General features: G+C 43.8%; 1 protein-coding gene across 2 annotated transcripts in view; it reads left to right on the plus strand.

Annotated features, from left to right (window-relative positions):
- Positions 1 to 6,937, plus strand: part of Ppp4r2 (protein phosphatase 4 regulatory subunit 2) — a 36,921-nt gene extending 29,984 nt beyond the window's left edge. For both annotated transcript variants that reach the window (XM_051203471.1, XM_051203470.1), the window contains 6 exons: positions 30 to 123; positions 2,298 to 2,335; positions 3,584 to 3,658; positions 3,882 to 4,025; positions 4,721 to 4,998; positions 5,185 to 6,937. In XM_051203471.1, the coding sequence (XP_051059428.1) occupies positions 30 to 123; positions 2,298 to 2,335; positions 3,584 to 3,658; positions 3,882 to 4,025; positions 4,721 to 4,998; positions 5,185 to 5,510 (955 nt within the window). In that variant the 3' untranslated portion in view covers positions 5,511 to 6,937. The remainder of the gene's footprint in view (positions 1 to 29; positions 124 to 2,297; positions 2,336 to 3,583; positions 3,659 to 3,881; positions 4,026 to 4,720; positions 4,999 to 5,184) is intronic.
- The last annotated feature ends 14,318 nt before the right edge of the window (positions 6,938 to 21,255 follow it).

Raw genomic sequence — 21,255 nt, forward strand, 5'->3', positions numbered from 1 at the left:
ACACAAACTACACAATTATTCTTTTGCAGTATCCCTTTTACTATTCAACGACTGTGTGAATTGCTAACAGATCCAAGAAGAAATTATACAGGAACAGACAAATTTCTCAGAGGAGTAGAAAAGGTATGTATTTTATCACAAGAATTAAGTGAAACCTAGTAGGTCCCAGAAAAGATAATGGCAAGAGTTTTTTAATGACTATTTATTGAATTGTTTTGTTTTCCAAAATACATTCCATGTTTCAGAGAGAAATTTATAAGTAGAGAGAAAAAAAGGCCCCAGAGGTCCCAGGCAACCATTATTTTCAGGAAAGCTGCTAATTATGTAGTTGTATTTTTATTTTACATGTTTAATTTATTATTTGTTTTTGGTTTTCTTTTCTGAACTTCTTCTGTAGACCAGGCTGGCCTCAAACCTAGATTTCTGCCTGTCTCCAAATGTTGGAATTAAAGGCAGGTGCTACCATTACCCACCTTGCTTGTTTTTTATTTTTACAAACATTTTCTTTGTTAATCTTTTTTTTTTTTTTTCCCACCAGAAAGATAATAGGTGTTAACGGTATAGCAGTACATTGTAAATGTCAGTGGAATTCTGGAATAAAACCTTGGAAACTTGTGTTTTAGTGATATATTGAGTAGAAAAATCTATTCACATTGTGGGTGGCATGGTACCGCTACTAATGAAAGAAAGATTATTCTGGAGACTAGAAGTCCAGTACACAAAGGTGTCAAAGTGTTTAAGAGATCAAAACATTAACTCATGGCTGGAGGGAGTAGTTGAATCAATTAAATTTGGACATAGGATTAATTCTCATGTGGTAGTTGGTCCTAAAGGCATAGTTGACATTAGAAGTTTTTGTTTCAAAATCATTCCTTTTACTCTGGGACCAGGCGTCTTAAGACCATTAACTTTGGGATTTTTGGTAGTTCTTGGGTTGCTTCTTTATATTGTGTATTTAATGAGATTCTGAAGGGCAGGATGCTGCAAGGTCATCACCACTTTGACTCAAGGTCCCTTAGTAATTGTGTTTTGGAAGTTTTTGATGAACAGGCAACGATATCACCATGTTTGCCAGCTCAGTGCTGTGATGTTTACAGTGAGTGAGCCAGGGATTTAAACAAAATCTGTTTTCTCTGGAATTGGGGTGCTAGGCCTATAAGGGAACCTTAAGTGTCCTTCTGAAAACATTTCCAAAGGAGGGGCTGTTGTCTCCTTGGGTTGAGTTTTGCTTTATAAATAAGGAAATTCATCACACTTGGATTAAATATCTGAATTTGAAATAGTTTTAGAAGAGAGACTGGGGATTTGGCTCTTGTAAGCCATCACATTTGTTGGGGGGGGGGTGCCACACCAGTGTGAGGACCAGAGCTGGGATCCCCAGAACCAACATAAATGCTGGCCTGCTTGTAATGAATTCTAGCTTTGAAAGGTAGTGACAGAATCCACAGACAGAGCAGGCTCACTAGAGAGGTGAGGTCTTGTTGAATGAGGAGGAAAAATGTCCAGGTCCTCCATGTATAAGCGTGTGTATAGGAAAATGGAAAATAAATTGGACTGTACTTCTATATACACAACACATTGAGTTTAAAAAGAAACTAGTAAGAAGAAATTAAAAGTGAACCAATATTCTCACATTATAGCTTAGTGAATTTTCAGGAGTCATAATGCTATTTATTTGTTTTAAATTATTGGAATTGTTCTTTCTGTAAGAAAATACTTCAGCCACCTGTGGTAGTGTATAAGCCTTTAATCTCTTGAATTCTTGGCCAGCGTGATTGGTGTAGTGAGTTCCAGGCCAACCAGGGCATTGAAAGGGGTGGGGGTGGAAGTAGGGATCAGGCCCTGTGAAGTGGCTCAGTACATATAGTACCTATTGCCCAGGCCGTCCTGAGAGCTGTGTGGTGGAGGGCATACAGTATGAATGATAAAGCAAGCCAGTGCATGTGCAGTCAGGCCTTCTTGAAGTGTTTGTTTTGTTTTGTTTTTGACCAGTTGCTTTCAGTTAGAATAAAAGGAGGTTAACTCACGAGAGTTTCTTCTTCTTCTTTTTTTTTTTTTTCTTTCTTTTTCAAGACAGGGTTTCTCTGTGGCTTTAGAGGCTGCCTTGGAACTAGCTCTTGTAGATCAGGCTGGTCTCGAACTCAGAGAGATCCGCCTGCCTCTGCCTTCCTAGTGCTGGGATTAAAGGCGTGTGCCACCAATGCCCGGCACATTCTGAGAGTTTCAAATGAGTTGTTAAACATTTGTGTCACTGTGCTTTTCTTTCACTCATTAGTCATCAATTTTTGTTATTTCAGAATGTGATGGTTGTTAGCTGTGTTTGTCCTTCTTCAGAGTAAGTATACTTTTTTTATGCTTTTGATATTACTGTATTCTAATTATTTTAATATGTTGTTAAAGTATTGTACATTTATTTTGTATATAACTAAACATATGTCTATACATTGTGAAATCTACCACCTAGTCTTTGAGTGTGGAATGTTGCCAAAATACTGCACAAGTATTTCCAGTAGAGAGATTTGGACTAAAGAGACTGAGACTGGTTAATTACTATACTTCTGGTCACCTAGACTTTTTTCTAGGGGTGGCAGGTAGGTTTGGTACAAGATATTTCATGGTATTCTTCATGATGGACAAATATTGCTAGCTGTCAGGATTTCTATACCAAATTAAGGACTTGGTTCCAGGCATCTGTTCAGCTGTGACACCATTAGTATTTAGGCCACATGTATAATTCTTTGTTGTGGGTAGATGTCCTGGAGCCCTCAAGTCCACAAAAGCACACATATGTGAGAGAGGGAGAAGAGACTGAGTACCCTGGGATGAGTGGGGAAAAGAGGCTTCTGCTTTGTAGATCCACTGGCATAATCTTAAGTGCCATTTATTTCTTAGACTGGTTTAGAGTTCTTGACTTCATCTGTCTTGCTAAATCAGATACTGAGGTAATCCCTTGATGCCTCTTGGTAGAAAAACCAAAAAATTATGATGCATATTGATTTTCTTTTGAATGGAATGTTTTGCTTTTTTGGCGAATATGAAGTTATCTGAAGAACATTCCAAGAGGTTCAGAAGCAAGTGGCGAGTGTCATTGACTAATAGGTTTTTTTTAAAAAAAAAAAAAAAAAAAAAAAAACACATACTCGTGTGTGTTGTATGAATTTGACAGTCCTGTTATAAAATCCCTCCCCTCCCCCCCTTTTTTTCATGCTATAGAGTTCAGAAGGAGGCATCAGTTCTTTTGGAATTGGAATTGTGGATAATTGTAAGCCACTGGGTGCTGGGAATAGAACCCAGGTCCTCTGGATGAGCAGCCTGTGCTTTGAGCCATCTTTCCCATCCTACAACCAAATTATTTACCAAAATTATAGAAGTGAGCCATTCATAACCCCTCCCTCCCTCTGTTCTTTCCTTTATTGCTTTATTTCTTTTGTTTTGAGACAGCTGGCGTGGAACTTGCTATGTAATCCTTGCTGACCTTGAACTCACAGAGCTCTACTTTCCCCTGTGCTCCCCCCGCACACCCAGTACTGGGTTAAAGTCATATGTTGTCATGCCCAGCTCAAAATGTTTTCTTTTATTACAGGAAGAATAGTTCTAATAGTTTAAATCGAATGAATGGTGTTATGTTTCCTGGAAACTCACCAAACTATACTGACAGGTGAGAATTTATTTTCTTAAACTAACCAGAGTGAGTTAGCAGGTTCAGTATATTCTTTTTATTGGACATTTTATAGGGAAGATACAAGATCTATGTTGTAAGTTTTTTCAGGCTACATTGCTAATTCTGGCATCTGAAAGCCAGAATTAGAGCAAATACTTGTGATGTGTACTTTGGAATTTTTTCTGAAAGTGGAAAATAATGTTCATTTATCTCATTATAGGTCTAATATAAATGGGCCTGGAACACCTAGGCCACTTAATCGACCAAAACTTTCTTTGTCAGCCCCCTTGACAACAAATGGTTTGCCTGAGAGCACAGATAGCAAAGACTCAGACCTGCAGCCAAGTGAAGAGAAAGCCCACAGGTTTGTGTGTTTTATATTTAAAGAGGACAGAAAGAAGTACATAGAAATTTAATGTCTGTTAATAGCTTTTAGCACTATTTACTTTTCATAAGGTCCATGGACTCTCTGTATTTGTGAGCTCTGTCTCTGGGTTTGGTATACTTAGCCAGTAAAGGATCAAAATCAGAAGTAATTAGGAAAAACTGGCTAGGTATTATAGACTTTGTCTCCTGTGCATTGTGTTTACTTGGATTAAGTAGTCTATCACCTAGCAGTGACTTAAACTATAAGGGAGGCTCTGCAAATACTGTACTTTTTTTTTTTTTTTTTTTTTTTTTTTTTTTGAGATCTTCAGATTTTGGTTCTGGAACTTCAGATTTTGGGTCCTGTGGGGTGACCTGTTAACTGTTCTGAGGGACAGAACAAGCCTTAATGTCACTGTCTGAGCTATGACTTCTGTGTCAGTATAGCCGGAGGTGAATGTAGACAAGGTTTTCTAGAATTTTCCAGAAAGGTAGAACTAGCCAAGTTGGTTCCAATGGCAACATCCATGAAATGGTTCAGATGGCTTTGTGATTGTTCTCCTGTGTTTTTCTTAGCACCAGTAGTTCTAGTTAACTTGACGGTACAGTTTGTTAAGGATTTCAACTTATAGATGAGCATATAGAGTATGAGGAGAATCATTTTATTAGTAACACTTTAAAAACTATTGGCAGTGACTCTCCAGCATCCGAACCGGAAGTTTCCTCACTGAGCCCTGTCAAAAATAAACATCCAGATGAAGATACTGTGGAGTCTGAGGAGCATGAGGTGAAAAGACTGCGTTTTGACAAAGACGACGACGTCCAAGAGACAGCTAGCCAGACAGTGTCCAGTGAAGGCTCAGGTAGAGCAGAGGAAGCTGAAGCAGCATCTTCCCCTTCGGAGAAGGACAGAGAGAGTTGCAGCAGGCAGCAGTGTACAGAAGAGGAGGAGGAGGAAGAGGAGGAAGAAGGTGAGAGGAGGGTCCCCGTGTGTTGCTTACAGTGGTACTCCTCACCGTGCTGGTATTGGGCTCTTATCCTACCTGTGTGGTTACTAAGTTTGAGTAGCTATGAACTAACTGTAGATAGCAGTGCAGGAAACTTAATTGGATGTATTTGGAAAATAAAATTTAACTGCAACATTTGCTTATTTCTAGAGTCTTTTATGACACCGAGAGAAATGGTCCCAGAGAGAAAAAATCAAGAAAAAGAATCTGATGACGTCTTAGCCGAGAATGAAGAGCCTTCAGAGGAGGGTGCTCACATGGAGGACTCTGATGGTTCTCCAGCTCCGAGAGGTCCTCACTTGGAACGGAGTGACAGTACGGGGGCCGTGAGTAGTGGTTCTGAGTGCCCTGAGACCGAAGAGCCAGGAGGGACCACTTCCAGGAAAACAGGAGAAAGTGTCTCAGTGTCATCCATGGAAAATGATGAATCCACAGAAGTGACAGATGAACCAATAGAACAAGGCTTAACTACTTAGAAACATGTAGAGGCAGTATTTTACATACAGTTCTGAGTTACACTGTATACAGCTTTTAAGTAATAAAGTGGACCTTTAGTTTTACAAGACAAACAGGCTGTAAAATAAAGAAACTTAAGAATAAACCCTGAAAGAGTTGTGCGTGGAAGAGCTGTGAATACCAGCTCCTGGGTCCCGCTTTTTGCTGATTTTCTTGTTTTGTTTGGGTTTTTGTGTTTTTCCTGGTGTATTCAAATCAGTGGTTTGTGTATAGATTTTTTTTTTTTTAATTTTAGAATTAAAGTTTTTAAACTGGAAAATAATAATTTTGAAAACTTTTTAAAGATGATCACATTTGGTTTATACATATACAAGAAAGATTTTTGTCTTGTCTCGCGGTTTCCATATTTTCAGTCATAGTTTGAACATGTTAACATGTGAATTATAGGATTTCATGTGGTTTCAGATTTTATTGTTCAACTGTACAATGGAACTTTAAGTCATATATACATATATAGATTATTCTAAGGGGGATGTTATATTTTTCTGTTTCTATAAGAGATGACTACAGTGGATACTTTTTTATTGGTAATGACTGAGTTCACATCCTTCAGAAGACACTTTGTTTCTCTTCTGAGTAATTGAGATAAAATCTGGCCCTGGAAAGAAAAACTTGGAAATCTTTTTAAGTCTATTCAAATACCAGGTCAAACACATTCCAAGAGATCTGTGCAAACTAAAATTCTTTTGTATACTTCTAAGGTGCCTGAGGGGGAAAAAAAAAAGACTTCATTATTTATGAGAAAACATGCTTTATTTACCGTGGGAGTTGAGTAGGAGCATTAGCTCACTGTTGGTAGAAGGAGTGCTTAGGAGGCTGACAGGAAACCATCTCAGAAGAGCCCACAGGTCCCCTAACAATGTTTCACTTGCTTTTCTGAACATTGTGAACATTCCACCTTTCTTTCTGAATTATGCTCTATGCACATGGCATTGGTGTGAAACATGGAAGAATTAGTAATTGCTTCAGTAATGTACCTGAGCTAAAATGACTAAAGCTTTAGGGGACACAGACCACCATGATTTCTACAACATTTTGAAGTGAATCAATATTTTTGAACATGCTTCTTAGACAGCCAGTGTTATATTTTTCAGATCAACACAAAGCACAATGGTTACTACTCTAAATATTCTCAAATTCACATATTTAAAGTCATGCAAGCTGCAACTTCCCTGTCAAAATTACTGGCTGCCAAATTTATACCTGTTTCTTCAGCTGTACCTTTTGATATTTAGAGTTTTTAAATTTCTGTAAAGTAGATTTTGTAGACTGTAATGTGTTCACTGCCTTTGTGAAGCGGTATAATTGTATAATTTCGTGTGTAAACTGAATGCTTGGGCTTTCAATACAGTATTCATATAAAGCAATAAATATTAATGTTATGAAATATTCGAGTACATTTTTATCAAAATACAAAAGAATCCCTTTTTTAGTTTCAGACACCTGAGGTACACAGATGAACTTATAGTAGGTGATACAGTTTCTCACACTGTATCATAAGTTTTGGGGGATTGGAGGGAAACCACAAAGTTTGCATTTTGACTAAATTACTATGACTAACAATACAAGATATTTGGCTGTTTGTTCATAGAGTAATATACTACTGACTGGTTAACAGCAGCTAGACAGTATATTTATGAATCTTCCTAATAAAATTGAATGTTGATTTACAGCATCCAAGAAGGGTGAAAATTAAATGTAATTTTTAAATTGGCAAAATGTTAAAATGAAGCAAATTTTGGATGTGACATTTATATGTAGTGACCTGTTACTCTATTTTGTTGACGGATTGCTAGTGAGAGCGGGTTTTAAATATTTTAGGTTTAGAAACAGATTTTCCTTAGGAGGGTATTTATGAGATTGTTGTCAATAAACCTGTTCTCTAAGCTCCAATGACCTTTGAAAGTCTTTATTTATGGTGCCATGGACCATTTGTAAACAAATCAGTCTGCTGCTGGTTAAAAGTTGAAGATTGAGCATCATGAATGGGGTCTGTGGTTTTATTTGTAAACTTGCAATTGCTATCTTTGCAAGGGAAAATGTATTTCTTTATTAAATAAAGTACAATAATGGTGAATGTACCAAAATGACATCACTCAATTCTATGAGAGGTCTGCATTTTAATCTGTAGTTTAATAGTTTTAATATTTATTAGCTATTCCTATGTTGATCATAGATGAAAGTTTGTGATGTTTATACAAATACATGTAGGATACTGGTGGAAGATTTCTGGGGCAGCTACAATACTCATCACATTGTGAAACCATGTTCAACAGGCAGTAGATGCATTGGCCCCTTGGAAGCCCATTTCCACAGTATTGTTAGATGCACAGATGTGCAAAAAAGCATCAGTTCTGATATGAACTGAGTCATTTGTAGGTTTAAAAGACAAGTTTAGGCACATTCCTTAATGTACCCAGCAGAGCTCTATGAGAACATTGAGAATCAAGACTGATGATTGAAGTAGCTGGCCCTCTGATTCTTAACTGTACCTGACCATGTAATAGGGTGATGCCGATGAGAAAACAATATACATGTGACTTGTTTTTGCCATTTCCCCCTTTTAAAAAGTGAACCTTTTTGAAAATGGCTTTCAGTTTTGAGAATGTGGCAGAACAGAAATGAATAGTGAAAATATATTTTTGAGTGTTGATTAAAGTCAATCCACTTAACTGTCATAACTACATCCAGCCTTTCCCATGTGTGCACAGAGCATTGGAGTTAGGGAGCTGTAACTTTTGGCTTTGAAAAGCTATCCCAGAAGTCTTGGGTTGGGAAGTCTGGTTGGCCTGTTAGAACATTGAGGTCCCAGCGTTTTATTTTGGCAGTGTAGATAGGCATGTATTTATGCATTTGTAAAATCAATTTTTCAAATAATGTATGTAATGTACTAGTTTACTTAACGGTACTTGGGCAGAGCCTAAAGCTGCTGCAATGCTTGAATGTGAAAACTGTAATGAGAGGGCGGGAAATAACACCTGCAGAGCCAAAGCAAATTATTTTGAGTGGTGTTTCAAATTGTCTTCTGAGCAGGGGTTCTTAGATCCATTGGTTTTGACAAAATGAAGGTCAGCTCTTGAGTTTTGTGCTAATCATAAGATGAATGGATGCAAAAACACCTTGTAATTTCATATGGAATTATGAAAATTAGTTTGACTGGGTTATTGGCCTAACAAGGATGCTAGTATGTATTGACTAGAATACATATTCTTCACATTTAAAAAGTAATCCGGACACCAGAATTCTCCTTTATTTCAACCTGGAGCCTAGATCACTTTGCCAAATAAATGTATTATTTTCATAATGCAATAAAATGTAAAATAGAAGATTGTCTTCATGTGTGAAATTACTTTATTTACTATTCTAGCATACCTGCCTCTCCTCATTTCCCTCAGTTGAGGGTCTGCAGGGAGGAAACTTAATGCTGAAGAGAGCTTGAGAGTGCCAGCAGGGAGAATGCAGAGTTGCATGGACAGTGGGGTGTCTTGTCATGTGTGTGCAGGTTCTCTGTTGGCATGACTTGGTATTAGTTTACATGCATTGATGTATGTGTTGGTGATCATTTGAGAAACCCCACCTTGAGGCTCCAGCATGGTAAGTGATTGTCTGGAGAGGGGGTTTACACAAAGTGTTACAGATAGGATGTATGAGTCAGGATTTCCTATTTCTCATTCCTGGTTGACCTTGTGACTAGTCTCCACTAAAACTTACCTGCTAAGTGATGCAGCCAGTACAGAATCGAGGGCTAATAATTTAGGTGGAGTTGAGTGTACTAGCAGGAACCAGGGTGTTCTCAGGGACCAGGCTTCTTTCCTGTGTAAAGTGAAGATAGGGAAACAGTGAGTAAGTAATGTGTATTTTTGAGTGTTTTATTAAATTTAATCCTAGGTTCATTTTCAGCACCCACATGGTGGTGGTAACTGCATCCCCAGGGCCTCTGTTTCCTCTTCTGGCCTCCTTGGGTAATGCAAGCATGTGGTGGACAAGCATGCATGCACACAAAACATCTATACACATAAAAAGGCAATTAGAAATGAAATATTTCAATCTGGTGATGAGGTCTGGAAAACCTGCCCTGCCAAGCCAGTCAGATGTCCCCTCAAGCCCCTCACCCTCCAGTTTCTGAACAGTGTATACCCCCAAGGTGGGGAAAAGATCATTTACACACAGTAACAGCACAAATAAGTCAGGTCGCTGTTTGTCCCACTGCTCTTGTTTCCGTACCCACAATCCCACCCCTCCCCTCCAGCCAGTGCTCTTTCCCACGGAGCCCGTCACCTGAGCAAATTTTGATCCCTTGGGTTTGAATCCTAACCGCCACTTGTTGCCATGGTAATCCCCAAACCAGAGGGCAACCTCTTAGGAAGCACAACAGTCTCTTTCAGGTGTCAGTTGCTAAGTGTACATGAGGTTAGGCCCCAGTACTGTGCAGCCCTGTCCTGAGTCCACAGTTAAAGTTGCACCTTTGCAAAAAACACAAGGTACTCATCACTGCCTGCCTAGACTCAGTCAATGGCTCACATATTGAGACCCCTGAGCAGATCTTTGTGAAACTTCTAAGTTGGTACCCTAAAAGCTGCCTCCCCCATCATTTTAAGCTGCCCTTTAGCGTCCTCATATACACATGAACCATGACTTGTGTAAGTGGCTTTGTGGTATTTCAGCTTGCCAGTTTAAGCATCTGAACACTTCAAACCAGTCCCCTCCCTCATTCCCTGGAAAACTGAACAAGCCATTAAACTTTATTAAAGAATGGTTAGGCAAGGCGTGATACTTGTCCCTGGGTCTGTGGTGGAGGGAAGGAGGAAAGGACTGGATGGTAAACCCATGTAATATTTCAAGTCATGTACACCAGTATTTAAGAGTAAAGTATATCTTGTTAGCTTCTCTGTTGCTGTGATAAAGCACTGTCTGAAAGTAGCTTGTGGGAGGGGAGGGTTAATCCTGTTTGCAGGTGACAGCCCATCCATCATCAAGGGAAGCCGAGGCAGGAACTGAAGCAGAGGCCAGGAAGGAACACTGCTGTCTAGCTAGCTCCTCAAGCCCCAGCCTGTTCATCTCACTTTCTTACACAGCTGGAGCCCAATTACCTGGGGTTGACATTACCCACCAAGAACTGGGCTCTCCTACAGCAATTAGCATGAAGGTAAGTTCTTTATAGTTATGGGTCCCTCTTCTCAGGTATGGCAAGTTGGTAGGACTAGCCATCACAGAGTAAGAGCAGAGCTGTCTGCTGAAGGTGGACACTTGCCTTCGTAATACTCTTTTGAACACCTCCATCAGTGTGAGACACACATTTGTTCATAACTACATATTGAGTGACTATTATAGCACCCCCCCCCCACGGGGTGGGGGAAGGAAGCTGCGGTCACTGGAAGCTGAGGGAGATTGAATGTATGTGAAACGGCTGCAAGTGCTTGAACCTCATTGGCACGGGCAGAGCAGACAGATTTTGTGGGATGCTTCTGAGTTGATGCACTAAGTAGTGTGTGATTGCCCTCCACTGAAGGGATTGGCTTCCAAAAAACAAAACAAAAAGCCCAGAGAAACATGCTTATTTATAAATAACACTATGACTTTCTCTTTGAGAGACAGAATGAGAACCAGCTGCAAAGGGCAAAGAGCTGAAGACGGAGCAGGAGGCAGGTCCAGGGCTGTAGTGCAACTGATGGAGTCTTGCTGACTAAAACGTGGCCGAAAACCACAGGCAACAAGAGATAGTTTATTCTGGAGCCACTTTGAGTGACCGTGAACCTGTGAACACAGACGTTCTATCACCCCAAATTCCATGTTCCAGATGGAAGCAATTTCACAAGGTTTATAGTTGTGTAGATTATAGAAAGTCTTAAGGCAAAGTTTAACTGCATTGGTGGGGCACATGAGAGAGGCGGGTACAGCACAATGAAGCATTAATCTAGTTAACCTTAATTAAAAGTATCGGGAGTTAAATATTGGGGTAAGAATATGGAAAAGCAGAGAACTGAGAAAAATCCTTTGCCTGGGTCCCAGACCACGCCATCTCTTTGATGATGGAGACCCACGGCCTCGTGGTGCCCCCTTGTGGCCTTGAGTTTATCTGCAAGAGGGTGATGGATTTTTCTGAAAGAAGAAGGAAGGAGGGAAAAGAGGGGAAGAGAGGGAAAGGCAACAAGTCCTGCATATGCTTTGAGTCGGCACGTTCTAAGATGTGACAGTCCCATCAAAACAATACAATTCATCAAACTTTAAAGTAACTGCTGCATAAAATGTGGACACATTCCTCACCGTTCTCCAGCGCCTGACACTGAGAGATGCCAAAACATTTTGAATGGCAACAATGAGCCAGGGAAGGGAGTGAGTCACGTGCATCTGTGTGAGAACTATCGTCTGAACCCAGAAAGCCAGAGGAGAGGTGGAGGGGGCATGAACACCGGCCTGGAGCTGGAAGCTGAACTCCGTGCAAGCTTTACAAAACTCGAGGTTCCTTCTTTGGTTCATCTGCACACATGTGCACAGGGCATCCGTTATCCCAGGGCCTGGTTTCAAAGGGAGAAAGACACAAGTAGGTCAAGCATTCAGGATAACGACGGGGAACGTGCTGTGGAGAGTGTAGGGCATACCAAGGTAGAGATGATGGCTGGAGTTACTGATGGGTAGATAGGGAGAGGTGAGGTCTCCACAGAAGAGGTGATTCAGTTCAAGCCCCCTGCACATGGACCATGAGGGAACAATGAATCAAGGCAGCCCCGTATTTTTGCTGTTGTTTTGGGTCTCATGTAGCCCAGGATGGCTTTGAACTGGCTATGTAGAACGAGTCCAAACTCCGTAACCCCTCTCTCCCAAGGGCTGAGGTTACAGGTATGTGGCGGCATGTCTGGTTTACACAGTGCAGGAGAGTGAATTCAGGGCTTCCTGCATGCTGGGCGTGTTCTCAAGCAACAGAGTCATGTCCCCAGACATGACTGTGACTAAGACTTACATTAACTTAAGAAAAAAAGTATGTGTATGAGTGTTTGCCTGCATATATGTAGATGTACCCTGTGCATGCCTGGTGCCTGAGGAGGCCAGAAAAGCATATTTGATCCCCTGGAACTGGAGTTGTAGATAGTTGTAAGTAGCCTTGTGGGTACTGGGAACCAAACCCAGGTTCTCTGCAAGAGCAGCAAGTGCTCTTAACCACTGAGCCATCTCTCCAGCCCTGGTTTTTTGACTTGAGCAACTGCGCATTGGGATGCGAAGGCCTTTAAGGGAGGACCCCTTGCCAAGTTAGGTGACACTATGGGGCCTGTGCACGTGTGGCTGACAGGATTGGTGGGGTGATAAGCAGGAGAGTTCCTGATGTTTTCACCCATTGATACTCTTCATCTCAGGGCCCTGGAGTGGGGGTAGGGACTGTCCTAAGGCAAAGCAGGGAATGGCTGTAGCTTGTATTTCCTTGCTACCAGGCTGGGCCATTCTAGAAGGAAAGTGTGTGTCATGTTCCTGAATGGCCTGGAGCTTTTTTGAAGAAAGGGAGGGTCAGCCTGGTGGGACTGAGGGGACCTGCTGTCTAGGAGGCAACAGGAACATGCTGAGGCATCATGCTCTGAGCCATTTGGGGCCATGTTATTATGGTGGTAACTGCATCTATGCCCCCAGGATGATCTAAACTGAATTTGCTTCCCCCCAGTATATTGTGTACAGGGACGAGAACACGTGAGGTGTACCCGTTAGGCCACCTGGCTGTACTGTGTGAGGGAAAACGTGCAGGCGTGGACCTGTGCCGTGCCTACCAGGGGTTTTCTGAAGCTCTGTGGATGAGTTTTCCCTGCCTTATGGCTTCTCAAGCCTCGGCTACACACCTGCACACAGAGGGTGACTTCCCAGGAGTCTGAGCGGCAGACCAGGGTGGGGAAACACAGCTCCTGTCCAGGTTCCTTTGGCCATGGGCTTCACATACACCTGCTCCTGGCTGTCCCCACAGTGGCAAAATAGGCTTTGTCAACAAAGTGACACCTTCATGGATTTCACCCTTAGCAGGTGGAGCAGGATGACTCCAGATCTGGACAAATCAGGTTTTAAGCCCAGAAGGTCTGGAGACCTCAACCAGAGGGAAAACATCTTCACTCAGCATGACCCAGGTAAGGCCTGGGGAGTCACGTGAGCTTGAAGCATGCGGGGAGTGTGAACCCATGCTGCTGTATGTGGGCGCATTAACAAGTCGTATTTGCATTTGTTCCAGCAACGACTGGACACGGCCGAAGAGCCACTGCTCTCATGGAGGGGGCCCTGGGTGGGTCTGAAGCCTTAGCCCCATAGTGCTGCTTCCCATGTGGAGTACAAAGTGGCGTTCTTACACAGTGCCACCCTGGAGCAGGATGAGGGAGAGTCTGAGGCTAGGCTAGATTACAGATGAATTCCAGGCCATCCTGGGCTGTGAGACCCAGAGTCGCTGGGGTGGAGGGGTACTTGTGCCTCACAGCCAGAGTTTCCTTGTGGCTCGGTCACTTGATGCCATGAGTTTCAGCTTCCCCGGTGAAGAGTGTTTTCTCATGGCGGCATGAAACACCAGGTGGGTTGTTAGTACGGACTTGACCCAGCACAGGAAGGATTGATGAAACCGGCCCCGGTGGGTGGTGGGTGGTGGGTGGTGGGTGGTGGGTGGTGGGTGGTGGGTGGTGGGTGGTGGGTGGTGGGTGGTGGGTGGTGGGTGGAGGGGAACGGAGGGTGGTAGGGAGTGGTAGGGTGTGTGAACACTGTGGGCATGAGGAGGCAGATCCAGAAACCTTGCAAGGGCTACGTGTGGGTGAGGGAGGGGCCCTCTAGGAGTTACTGGATTAGAACATTCACCTGTGGGCGTCCCAGAGGCACTGCAGTGGCCCGGATTGAGCAATTGGTTTTGGAAATAGTTTTCTATTTCACTCTGGGGGAAATCCTGGCTTTCTTAACATTTAAGCAGCTCTTTAAATATTTGTTTATTTATCTTTATGTGTAAGAGTATTGCCAGGTGGTGGCTGCCCACACTTTCAATCCCAGCACTCAGGAGGCCGAGGCAGGCAGATCTCTGTGAGTTCAAGGCCAGCCTGGTTTACAAAATGAGTTCGAGGAAAGCCAGGGCTATACAGAGAAACCCTGTCTTGGAAAATCAAAACAACAAAACAAAACAAAATAACATGTGTTTTGCCTATAAGATTAATGTACACCACATGAATGCAGTGCCCAAGATCACCAGAAGAGGGTGCTGTATCCTCTATAAGTGAGTTAACAGACTGTTGTGAGCTCGCTATTGTGTGGTTGCTGGGAAGAGCAGCCAGTGAAGGGGACTCAAGAATGGCAGGGGCTCCCTTCCAGACCCCAGGAGACACAAACCACACCCAAATACCCATTTTCACAGAGAGATCTTTTATTAATGGGCGAAGAAAAGTTAAAGTGTCTGCTTTCTGACTCAGGCAGAAAAACAGCAGCAAATGGCCTTGCAGGTGTTATTTTTAAGTGGAGAAGAAGGGGGGGGGGTGTCTGTGTGAGAATGGGCTAGGGTATGGTGGTAAAGGGGACAGAGGAGAGAGAAGGGGAAGGGGACAAAGGAAGGGGGGGGTGCTTAGTCCCAGAGGGACAAGGACTGTCTCTGAACAGAGAGGAGACACATAGCACATAGGCAAATGATAGTTTATAAAGGTAAAGAGGGAACCCCCGTGTTAGGATGAGGTGTTTAATTTTAATTGGGCATGTTAATTAGGTGACCCATGGGGCCAAATAAGGGAATAGACCTTGGTGGCTAGCTTTAGGAATGTAACCTAATGATTTTTAGCAAGGCAGAGAGGGTGGGGGAGAAGGGCGAGGTCTTCTGGAACACACGCTCTAGCGGGCTAGTGTCCCCTCAGCCAGAGAATGCTCTTAACCTCCAGGCTGTCTCTCCACACCTTGAGCAGCTCAAGTGGCCACTTGGCCCTTCTACTGCACCTGCGTCTCTTCAGTTTTTAAGATAGTTCAAGGCTGGCGTTGAACTCACAGAGATCTGCCTGCCTCTGCCTCCTTAGTGCTGGGATTAAAAGGAGTGAGCTACCACCACCCAGCTGGGAACTTGTGTTCTAACAAGCCAGGTGCACGGCATTCTGAGGCACAGCCAAGCCTGGGAACTCTTAGAACGATCTCTCTTCTGTTTGCAATTTCCTCCTTTGCTTGAAGTAGAGCACTCATGGCAGGACCAGACCCTGATCCAGTGTGTGGCTCCCAGAATGGGAATGATATCTTCAGCTTCATCCAGGAGCCCTGTCTCCTAGGTCTCAGAGAGGACCCACAGAATGAGCCATCCTGGGATGCCCTGCCCCCAGGGCATAACAAGTCCTCCAGAGGCTTCTTTTGTTGGCTGAGGTGTGTGAAGTAATCTGTGCACTGCGGTTTTGTCCACGGAGACCTTTTGTTCACCTAGAGTTTAACTGCAATGTGCTTTTTCGCGTCTCATTTTCCAGTTGTGAGGACTTTGTCCTTCCATCCTTGGGGAAGTGAATCTCCTTATTTTCAAGCTTTGAAGACTCTAGCAACTAATGACATTTCTTCCTGTCCTTGGATGGGCTCAAAATCTAAGAGCAAGTCAGAGCCGAGTCCCATCAACACTAACGACCAAGCCCTTTGGGGGCTAAGTGCAGGGAAGAGAGCAGCCTCCAGGAGATACTCCACTCAAGGACTGCCTCTTCTTATAATTATTAGTTACTTAATTAATTTTGGCGGTCTGAGACTCAAATCCAGGACTTTAAGCATGCTGGGCAAGTACGCCACCACTGACCTATATTCCCAGCTTCTTAACCAGACTTGATACAAGTGGGAGGGAAAAATGCCAAGCTCCGCCACCAGCCTCTTGCAACAGCTACAGTCGATTGTCTGAGGGAGCATTTCTGTCTGTATTTATATTACAAACCAAATATCCACTTGTGGGGAATGGGTTGCAAGGAGGGCTTCGGGAGTCCTGCCCATAACTTTGGCCTACCTTTTTTTTCACCCAAGCACACCCATGGCCCCCTCTTCAGGCCGTGGCTGGTCCTGACACTCTTTTCTACCCTTGGGTGTGAAATCTTCCGGATTGATGCTCTCACAGATGAATTTCTGCCCACCGCCTAGTTTTTTGGCAATTTAGGGTCAGCAAGGTGTCCTTTGGACTGTAAGGGATGTCAGAGAGTAGAACTCACGAACACTGCTGCTCTCCCAAAGAGAGCCGGGGAATTTTCAGTCCTGGAAACAACATTAGCAAGAAGGATGGGAGGGGCAGCATTTCGGTTGGAAACATCTTCATTTAAATAGTTGTTGAGGGACTCAAACTTAGTGGGTCTCCCCAGGGAGCCCCCTCCTTTCAAATGGCCCCAGGCTCTAGCTGGTCTGCCCATGCTTACATCGAACTGAGGCTGTGTCTCTCTTTGACTTGGCAGCCTCTGTTTTCTGCCCCAAGCTCCAAGCTTCCTTGCGTTCTCAGGCCTGGTGGATTTCGGTGGAAATCACCCCCGTGTGTGCCGTGAGTTTCCATTAATTGGCGGCAGCTTCATCAAAGCAGGTTGCTTAAGAAAATGTTGGCAGCTAGAGGAGGCTCGAGCTTAGATCCGGTCTTCTTACAGCGGGAAACCCTTTCTTCCCCAGCCTAAACAAACCCCAATGCTCCCCCACCTCCCCTTCCCCTGGAGGCACAAGTTGGCTTTGAAATCCAAGGGAAAGGGTTCAGGTGTAGCCTTATTTTGGCACAAGCCCGAATTCCTGTTATTTTAAGAGTTTATGCACATTGCTCCTCTTCCCACAAAAAGCTTAATAGAAGTCATGTGTATCCCCTCTTCGGGTTAAAGTTCATCTGCTTGTCTCCGAGGCTAGAAGCGGCAACCGGCTTCCTTGTGTTGCAATTCATATGTTGACCACGAGAGGGAGCGCGATGCTTTGAAAACCGCCTGGATTTTCCTCAATTTCCTGGCAAAGGGAAACCTGTTTTTTTTTAAGCACCCCACTCCCACCCCAACCGTTGCAGGTTGTTGCTACATGCGGAGCCGCTAATGAGCGATACAATCAGAGACTGTTGCAGGGAATTTGAGAATTCAAGGAGAGACATGCCACTAGTGTTGTTCTGTAAATAATACCACACTGGTCAGCAGGTGGGTGTGGATCATGCAGGCTGTAATCATTGGCATTTAAAGCTTAAAGTGGACAGTGGCTAGAGGCCGGTTTTCTACCTTAATGAGTAAGTTAGAATCTGCCCCCCAGGCACTGTTAATTGTTAAGAACTGACCTTTGAGCTGGGCTGTAAAGAAGTGCGGATTAATAACATTTTGGTCCCCAGAACTGGTGTGATAATTATCTTTAGCGGTCTGCAGCGGCAGTAAAGGGATCTGGGTCAAACCTTTCAGGGTGGAATTATGGGCTTGGAAATCCAAGGAAGGACTGAAGAGGGCAGTGGTGCCTGCCATAGTTGGAAGTCTTTTGGATAGATTTCTGGGCCCCTATACACTACATAGAGTGTTCAAGGATGCCGCTTAATGTTTGAGACATTCTAGCAAGGCAAGTGCTTTTACTATTCCCACTATTTACTTATTTTTAATTAAGATTTTTATTTTCTGTGTATTGGTGTCCCCCTCCTCCCAAGTAGGAATTGCTCAACATGGTGCAGTGGGTGCAGTACCCACTGATGCCAGAAGGGGGCATCAGATCCTTTTGGGCCTGGTGTTCTAGCCAAAAACTGGTCCTGCAGTTGCTTGGAACTGAACCTGGGTCCTCTGCAAGAGCATCCAGTATCCTTAACCGTAGAGCTGTCTACGGGAAGGAATGGGTGTAGAATAGCTGAATATTTATTTGCTCAGATTTTTCAGAGCAGAGCCCTGGCTTGATCCCTGTGCTGTCTGGCTCCATTTCTGTCCTAGGCAAGGAAGTATGTAAGGTGGGGGTGGGGCAAGGCAGGGACAAGGAAAAAGAAGTCCCTGTCTTCATGGAGTTTACTCTGAGGACAGGGACAGTGTTAAGAAAGCCAAAGAAATTATTTATTTATCTTTGTGGCCTTGCACATGCTTGGTGTATTAGTTGCTCTTCTGATGGCATCACAAAATACCTGATGAAAATAACTTAAAGGCCAGGTAGTGGCAGGAGCCACGCGACTCTTTGGGGGATGAGGCCTTGAGCACGAGGAGTGGCTCTCCTTGTGGCCAGACCCTGGAGGTATTGGCAAAGACCTAGGGACAGTTCTCTGCATGATTTCTGGGCATGACGCTGGGAGCAAATGTGCTACCTGCTCTCCTAGCATCCACCATATTAGCCACGCTGCGGGCTTGAAGGAGTCACAGTAAGTCAAACAGATTAATATTACACATTTGCATAACTGCTCTGGGAAGAATGATTTTAACCACAAGAGTCTTGGAGAAATGCTAATAAGTAAGTAGATGATATCAGGAGTTAATGGGAACAGTCTAGAGACAGGGAATGAAGTAGAATCACAGAAACCCACAGTTGTCTCATTTCTAATCACTGTGCCAATACCCTGAGAAGTTAAGGGAGATAAACGTAATAAACAATGCCAACTATTAATAAGTTTTCAGCTGCGTGGTGGTGGTGCACACCTTTAGTCCCAGCACTCAGGAGGTAAAGGTAGGCAGATCTCTGTGAGTTCAAGGCCAGCCTGGTGTACAGAGTGAATTCCAGGACAGACAGAGCTGTTACACAGAAAACTCTGTCTTGAAAAACCAAGGGGGGAAAAAAAGGAATAAGTTTTCAAGTTATATTGCTTATAGGATAAAAGGAAAAATCTGTGTATCCCCAGAGGAGATAGAATAGTACAGAATGTAGAATGGATTGATCCAGCTTGGACTGCTGAGTTGATTGTGAGAACCCAGACCCTACCTGATGTAATTGTTAACCACTAGAGACAAAATTGTCTCTCACCTTGCATGATACTGTAACTGCAAAGTGCCACTGTCCTAACTGTAGGTGTGCCTAGTTACAAAACTTTCTCTGTGACTTACAACACTGCTTACACTTCTAGCAGTAGAGCTATAGATCAAACAGCTAATGGCTACAGGTGGGAAAGTTGGGGGACAGAAGGGGAAAGAGAAAAAAGAATAAACTGGTAATTATTGTAACTGTTTTTAGAAACTTAAGGAAACAAAACTGATTGTAAAACTGTTCATGCAAACCATTGTAATTGTATAAATAAAAGTAGCCCAGGCTATTCCAGGTTGTCAAAATTTCTTCATGGCATCATCACACATCCATCCGAGGTCACTGAACCCATCTGGAGCAAGGCTTCCAGCAGGGTGGCACACACTTTTAATCCCAGCACTCAGGAGGCAGAGGCAGGAGGCTCTCTGAGGGTTCGAGGCCAGCCTGGTCTACATACTGAGTTTCAGGACAACTAGAGCTACACAGTGAGACCTGTCTCAAGAAGGAAGGAAAGAAAGGAAGGAAGGAGGAAGGAAAGCAAGAGAGAAGGAAGGAAAGAAAGAAGGAAGGAAGAAAGAAAAAAAACAAAGTAACTTAAAGGGAAGCAGCATCTCGCTATTGAAGGGTGCAGTTCATAATGACTGGGAAGTTGCAGTAGCTGTCAATTGCATCCTCAGTCAGGAAGCAGAGAGCCACCAACGCCGCCACTGAGCTCATTTCCTTCTCTTTATTGAGTCTGGGACCCCAGGCCAAGGGATGGCCCTACCCATATTTACAGTGAATCTTCCTTCTCAGTTAACCCAGGCTAAAGAATCCCTCTCGGTCACTCTTGACCTAAGTGCTTCTGGATCCTGTCACACTGGGCGATTGCTGAATGGCTGAGTTAAACCCAGCTCTGGGATACCTCTGGTGGTTTCTGTGTAAGAGAGGCAAGTAGGGTGCTTGGATGTACACCCTGGGTGTGGGGAAGAAAGGCCGCCTTCCAGACGGTGTCTAGGACTGCATCGAGGGGAGGGGATGGCTAAATGATGTCTAAGGAAACGGTTCCATCCACGGGAAGAGCTTCCCAGAAACAGTCCAGCCTGTGCAAAGGTCCTGAAATGGTCTGGGCTGGGTGAGGCAGGTGAAAAGACAAACAAGCAAGCAGGCATTCGAGACCAGGCTTTATGGACCAGTGTCCCTCATGTCACACCATGGACTTCCCAAATTGCCTACCCATGAGTCTTTGCCAGGCATATGTGTTGCTGTCAGACACAAGACAAGCCTATGGCTAGATTCCAGCTCATATCACCTTTTTTTTTTTTTTTTCCTCTTTAAAAAAAAAAAAAAAAAAAGAGAAAACATTTAATCCATCCTTGCTGGTCTCCCTGGTTCCCAAAGGAAGGCCCAGCTGCCAGCTCCCTCTTTATTATACTCTCCCTCTGGCTTCCTCCATCTGCTTTGGGCCCTGGTAGAAGCTGGCACCGTCAGCCCTGGCCCATCAAACCCTACATCTTGTTTAACCTGCTGAGCTCTGACCAACCTCGGTTCAAGGGCAAGCCAGGTCTTTGGGATGGTCCCATCACAGAGGAAAAGAGGCGTGGGCCAGGTGGAGGTGGAGGCTGGTGCCTGGCACGCTGTCCGGGCGCACCATGCACGTGGCCTGACACTGTGGTGATGTATGGAGATACAGGGTGGGTCATCCAGCTGTCCATCACCGGGAACTGGGCAGCTGAATTCCAATTTCTTAGTATCATGGAGTGTCCAGCAGCCCTTAAAAGAAGGATCTGATGCCATATTTGGCCTAAGGAATTACACAGCATCTGGGGACCTTTTCCAGGGGATCTATCTTGGGAGGAATCAGCTCCGGAG

The sequence above is a fragment of the Phodopus roborovskii genome, unplaced genomic scaffold (assembly GCF_943737965.1).
Source record: "Phodopus roborovskii unplaced genomic scaffold, PHOROB, whole genome shotgun sequence".
NCBI classification, from domain to species: domain Eukaryota; kingdom Metazoa; phylum Chordata; class Mammalia; order Rodentia; family Cricetidae; genus Phodopus; species Phodopus roborovskii.